At 34.0% G+C, this 6,931-nt stretch overlaps 1 protein-coding gene across 1 annotated transcript; it reads right to left on the bottom strand.

Moving 5' to 3' along the window:
* Positions 1–3,252: 3,252 nt before the first annotated feature.
* Positions 3,253–6,324, bottom strand: LOC145621228 (uncharacterized). Its single transcript, XM_081675967.1, has 3 exons — positions 6,082–6,324; positions 4,424–4,907; positions 3,253–3,790 (listed from the first exon to the last, which is right to left on the bottom strand). The coding sequence occupies exons 1-3, from the start codon at positions 6,230–6,232 to the stop codon at positions 3,439–3,441; spliced, it is 987 nt and encodes a 328-aa protein (XP_081532093.1). The 5' UTR covers positions 6,233–6,324; the 3' UTR covers positions 3,253–3,438.
* Positions 6,325–6,931: the final 607 nt, after the last annotated feature.

Raw genomic sequence — 6,931 nt, 5'->3', positions numbered from 1 at the left:
AAAACGGCAATATATGACTCCGAGATATATCTCCTAGGATCTCAACACATTTCGCCGTCGGGAGCTGAAACCTCCTAATTTCCTCAAAAAGCGTGGATTGACGCCTTTGATTTTGTAATTTTTTTGACCTTTTTTTTCGTCTGGAAATAAAAATTGCCGAGATATTTACCATGGTACCCAATACCCTCCAGAAGTCCAATTGGGTCGATGGAACCATCCAATATGCCCTTGAACAGTCATTTTACCCGTTCACAACTCGTAGTGATTTCGTAAACTCAAGCCTACCACGGACGTTTATGATAACATATAATGATTATATATATGCTTTCAAACGGCATTATATGACCTCGAGATGTATATTATAGCCTTATAGGGTCTCAAGGTTATTGGGCCCCAAAACCTCACAATTTCCTCAAAATACGTGGATTATAGCCTTCAATTTTGTAATTTTTTGACCTTTTTTCGCCCTAAAATAAAAATTGCCGAGATGTTTACCATGGTCCCTAATCTCCTCCGGCAGTGCAATTGGGTTGGTGGAACCATACAATATGCCTTTAAATGGTCATTTTACGCGTTCACAACTTGCAGTGATTTCATAAACTCACTACAAAAATTTGGCCTTTTAGCAACAGGTGAAATCCGTTGCTAATTGCTAAAAATCCGTCGCTAGACATAGCTAGCTACGGATATATCGACGGAATCACTCCGTTGGCAAAAACCTTGTCGCTAAATGAATTTAGAGACGGAAAAAAAAAATCCGTCGCTGGACTTAGCAACGGAAAAAAAAAACCGTCGCTGGACTTAGCAACGGAAAAAAAAAACCGTCGCTGGATTTAGCAACGGAAAAAATAAATCCGTCGCTGGATTTAGCAACGGAAAAATAAATCTGTCGCTAGCTTTAGCAACGGATTAAAAAAATCCGTTGCTAGATTCAGCAACGGAAAAAAAAATCCGTTGCTAGATTCAGCAACGGTAAAAAACTTTTTGAATCTAAAAAAGAGTTGCTATTTGGGTCGACCTCACTCGGGTCAAGGTCAATCCAACTCGGCTTTCCATGTAGCGCTCCTTGAATCTCTAATCGCAAGATTGTTGTTGGTAGGAGTCGAACCCGTGACCTCAATGTCAAATAGTGAAACTCTTACCAACTATACCAAATATTATTTGTTTACTTTTACGCACATAATTGATAATAAATGAAAGAAATATTAGAGACGGAATTTAAAATCCGTCTCTAGTTTAGAAACAGAATTTAAAATCCGTCTCTAATTTAGAAACGGATTTTCAAATCCGTTGCTAATTTAGAGACGGATTAAAAAATCTGTTTCTAGTTTAGAGACGGATTGAAAATCCGTTTCTAGTTTAGAAATGAATTTAACTTACATAATTCGCCTCTAATGTAATATTTTACATAATTAGTTTCAAAAATTATCTAGAGACGGAATCAAAAATCCGTCGCTCATATTAGCAACGGGAAAAAAAAATCCGTTGCTAACTTAGCAACGGGAAAAAAAATCCGTCTCTAAATTTAGCAACGGAAAATAAATCCGTTGCTATATTCAGCAACGGAAAAATATCCGTTGCTATATTCAACAACGGAAAAATATCCGTTGCTAATTTAGCAACGAAAAAAAATCCGTTTCTAATTTAGAGATGGATTTTCAATCCGTTGCTAATTTAGCGACGGAATTAAAAATTCCGTCTCTAATTTAGAAACGGATTTTTAAATTCCGTCTCTAAATTAATTTAGAGACGGATTTTTGGATTCCGTCTCTAATTTAGAAACGGATAAAATTCCGTTGCTAGAATTCCGTTTCTATATGGACATTTTTTTGTAGTGACTCAAGCCTAACACGGATGTTTATGACAACATATAATGATCATATATGGTTTCAAACGGCATTATATGACTCTTAGATGTATCCCTTATGGTCTCAAGGCTTTTTGTTACCGCGTTCTGAAACCTCAAAATTTTCTCAAAAAGCGTAGATTATATATATAGCCTTCAATTTTGTAATTATTTGACCTTTTTTCGCTCGGAAATAAAAATTGTCGAGATGCTTACCATGGTCCCTAATATCCTCCGGGAGTTAAATAAGGTCAGTGGAACAGTCCAATATGCACCTAAACGGTCATTTCACCCGTTCACAACTTGCAATAATTTCGTAAACTCAAGCCTACAATGGACGTTTATGATAACATATAATGATCATATGTGGTTTCAAACGTCATTATATGACCCCGAGATTTCTCCGTAAGGGTCTCAAGACTTTTTGCCACCGGCCCCTGAACCTCAAAATTTCCTCAAAAAACATGGATTATAACCTTCAATTTATAACCCAAAACCGATTTCCAGTATTTATAATGGCAAGCGGTTAAGCCCAAAACCGCTTGCCATTCCATATATGAGGTTTTTTTTGGTAGGCTTTTCGAAGCGGATTTGAAAAATTGTTTGTCATTTGGGGGCTTCGCATTTAGTTTTTTCTACTAGTGCTACCACGGACGTTTATAACAACATATAATGATCATATATGGTTTCAAATGGCATTATATGACACTGAGATATATCCCCTAGGGTCTCAACACTTTTCACCACCGGGTCCCGAAACCTTACAATTTCCTCAAAAAGCGTGGATTATAGCCTTCAATTTTGTAATTTTTTAACCTTTTTTCGCCCGAAAATTAAAATTATTAAGATGTTTACCATGGTCTCTAATACCCTCCGGGAGTCCAATTGGGTCGATGGAACCATCTATTTTGTCCTGAAAACTCAAATTTTCCTCAAAAAGCGTGGATTATAGCCTTTTATTTTTGTAATTTTTTTGACCTTTTTACTTTGGATATAAAAATTGCTGAGATGTTTACCATGGTCCTTAATACCCTCCGGGTGTCCAATCAGGTCGGTGGAACTATCCAATATGCCCTTAAACGATCATTTTACCCGTTCACAGCTTGTAGTGATTTCGTAAACTCAAGCCTACCACGTATGTTAATGACAACATATAATGATCATGCATGTATGGTTTCAAACGGCATTATATGGCCCCGAGATATATCCCCTACTCCCCTAGGGTCTCAACAATTTTTGCCACCGGGCTCCGAAACCTCAAAATTTCCACAAAAAGTGTGGATTATAGACTTTGAAGAGTAACAACGATTTAGTTCATAACGTTGTTGAGATCAAGTATACCAATAAAATAGGTCAAAAAAACAGCATACAATATATCTTAAATTAGTAATAGAAAATCAGACACATACCAACCAACAACTGATGTTACCTTCCAAAATTAATCTCTACATAAACAAACATGATATATAATCTATTAGATAATTTCGTAACATATTAAACTTAAGGACTACTATAGCTATAACAAATATATGTAGCAGCATACATAAATATATGGATCAATAACTAGCCAAGTAAATAAGCTTCTAAATTATTTATTTGCAAGCTTGAAATTTGCAAGGAACACGACCATAACCAGAATTAGCCCTCTTGAACCTCAAGGCAGTGAGGAGAACACTACGAGTAGAACCAGTCATCGCGGTGTTGAAGCTATGGAGCACTTGAATCGCGTTGTAAGGGAAATGGAAGCTGTTGTAGGAGTTAAGAAGTGCAGTTACAGTTTCCCTTAAGAGGGTCTTGTAAGGGTCACCTTTGCCTTTAAGTCCTGACCACAATGTTAAGTCATTGCCATATTTTTGGGCTGCTAAAGGTCCAAATACTAGAGCTACTGGCATTTCAGGGTTCACTAATTTCCAGTAGCATTTGTACTCTGGCTTCATCCAATATCTGCTCCATTCAATCAAATTGATTAGTTTTAATTTCACGTATAAATTAAAACTGAATATACTAATTAATTATTAAGTAATGGTACTTTTTTTTTTCATTATTAAGGAGTTATGTACTCCCGTATTTATTCGGCCTTAATAATCTATTTGGTGGGCTGCCAAAAAAATGGCCAAATAAACAAGTCGTGGTCCAAGGGCTAGAATTTCCTACATAGTAAAAAGCTTTTAAGGGACTTAATGTCAAAGGAAACTATCAAAATAATTACTACTCCTTAGAAAATGTGACAATGAATTGAGCATGCTACAAAATTATCATAATATAGATTTAGTAAAAAAATCTCATAGCTAGCCATTCTAATTTTTACATTCCCTTAAGATAAAGTTACCTTTTAACTAGTCCATCACCTAATCATCCCAAAATAGTTGACATTTTTATGCACTAGACTATAAGAATTTAAGATATGAAAGTGAAATTTCATTGAAAGAGTGACACAAGTAGTACTTTAAAAGAACATGTGGTTAGATAAGCCTTTTAAAAGAAATGGTGAAATTAGATGACCTATAAGTGAGGTGATTTAATGAGTTAATCTACCTTAAAAAAATTTAATACCAAAAAAAACACAATTGTACTTACTCATTGGAGCACGCCGAATTTTGTGTGAAAGGCGATGGTGGCATGTGAAACATAGGAGGAAGCTTAAAGCCGGGAGTCGTGGGAGTTTTAGGAGGGGCCGAGGGAGTGACCGGAGTGATGGGTGGAGGATTCGAAGTCGTAGGTGGTGGTAAAGAGACAGGAGTAGTATTAGGAGGTGATGATGAGGGTGAAGAAGTAGAACAATAAGACATAGGTTGAGCAGGTTGAGAAATTAAGGGATCAACAGAATACATCTCCATATCAAACATGCTAAACATTAGCCTAAGTGATTTGGGTGGACCAGTGGCAGCCCCACATTTGTTATTTGGGTCAGGCCCATTTTTAGGTGTGATCTGAACAAAACAACTACTTAAATCAGGTGAACCCCCAAAACTTATGGTATAGCTGCCCATCATGTTTGTGGTCTCTTGCCCAACAACTGTCTGCCCATTACTCCCTGGACATACCATTGCCACATTCATATCTGCAAATACATTCAAAAATAAATTCAATTCAATTCGGATCACTCAAATTAAATGAACTATTACATTGAGTAATGTGTACATATGTGTGTAAAATGAATTACTTCGTATGATATAAGGACCTGTACTTTATAAATTCCTTAAGTTGTTTTTAAATGAAATATAAAATAGGCTTATATTACTTTAAATTTTATTGAACTGAACTTTATTTTACTACTCGTAATAAAAATTGCTTTCAAGTTCTGTACTTATACTAGATTGTGCTTATAAGTTTATAACAATTGTTTTTGTTGGCTCAAAACAATCATACAAAGCTCTATTTTTGTTGTATACTGTTAACAATTTTTACTGATTAAGTCTAAGACGAGTTTTATTGTTTTAAACTTTACATCAGGGTTGGTTTTCTGATTAGGAAATTTAAAATTGATTTCTTGAAGAACAAAACTTTTTTTTTTTTTAATGATCAAATTTGATTATCAAAAGTGATTCTATTATTTGAATAAAGCTAGGCCTAAGTTGTTTGACATTGATCAAAACAATGACTACATGAATAAAAAACAATAATATTTATTTGAGGATGGAAATGGTTTTCTTTTTTTATCAATAAGAAAAAGTCATTTATTATATTTCCTTTGGGATGGGAATACAGAATACATCTATTTTAATGCTTTGAAACTACATACCTCCTAGACTTTTTGAAAAATAAAAATGCCATTTTTGGTAAGTAAATAATGAAATTACGTACTTTTATTGGGTTCAAATGAGCAACAATGGCTTTGTTGGTTAGCAAACACGTACTTCAAAATTATGTAGCACCCGCATACACTTAAGGATTCAATTTCCATGTAACCAATGCAACAAATTATGAATTTTAACATAACCAGCTTGTAATATATGGTTGACCTATTCAGAACCACAATATTAATCTATTAAACATTAAAACCAATTAGCACAATGCTTTAAAAATATTCCTAGCTACTTCTGTAAATTTATTCCTTCGTTCAGATTATGTTGTCACGTATAATATTCCTAGCTACTTTTGTAAATTTATTCCTTCGTTCAGATTTAGTTGTCACGTTATGATAACAAGATAGTTAAAAGTACACTATCAACGTACTCCTATAATTCTTAATCCCGAAAAAAATATCATATTGATGAAGAGTTGAAGAAACATACCAGATAGAGGATAATCAAAGATGGACACATGGCCATCTTTACATTGGTCACAAAAAACAGTACCAGTGATTATTGCTCCACCTTGAACTCCATGAATATCTACTACAGCAACAAAGACAGAAAAAACCAACAAAAAGTATAACTTGTTCATTGATGAATCAATCAATATACAATCTGAAAATTGAAGATAATTTGATGGGACCTTAAAATTTAAAAGGGAAAAAAGTTAGGAGAAAATTTAGTGTGAAGTTGGAATAAGATCAAGTGATGTTTTTATACGAGTAAAATCACATGAAGTAATAAATAACACTAGTAAGTTGCATCACCAACCTTCAACTGTCTACATTTATGATCTGTTTGAAATTAATGGTTACTACAAACGTTTATATTTTACAGTTTAGTCTATGCTATCATTTATACAACGGTGCTAGGCTGCTAGCTGCTTTCACATTTGTATTTGGCTAGCTTATGGTAAAAGTCTATATTTGTATGTTGATTTTATGGCAAATGTTTCTTTTACTGTCAAATAAATCAATCATAGCTAATTTTGGATGTTATGAATACTCGTATATGTTTTATGCTTAAGTTTTGGTCATATTATCATATAGGACGTACATACATATGTCATATGAATAGAAGTATTTTGTAGATATTTTTAAGAGTACTCTTAAGGATATAATGGCCGGATTTGTGAGAGCAGATATAAAACTAGGATATATAGTGTCAAAAATCATTGTACACTTGCATAAAGTTGTATAAGGTACGTGTTTCATGATTATTGTCTGTAACTTTTACTATAACACTTATGATTTCCCTAGTTTTATAGTAGATAATATCACTCCATATCAAG

The sequence above is a fragment of the Chenopodium album genome, chromosome 27 (assembly GCF_948465745.1).
Source record: "Chenopodium album chromosome 27, dcCheAlbu1.1, whole genome shotgun sequence".
Classification (NCBI taxonomy): Eukaryota; Viridiplantae; Streptophyta; class Magnoliopsida; order Caryophyllales; family Amaranthaceae; genus Chenopodium; species Chenopodium album.
This window is presented reverse-complemented; position numbering and strand designations above follow the sequence as displayed.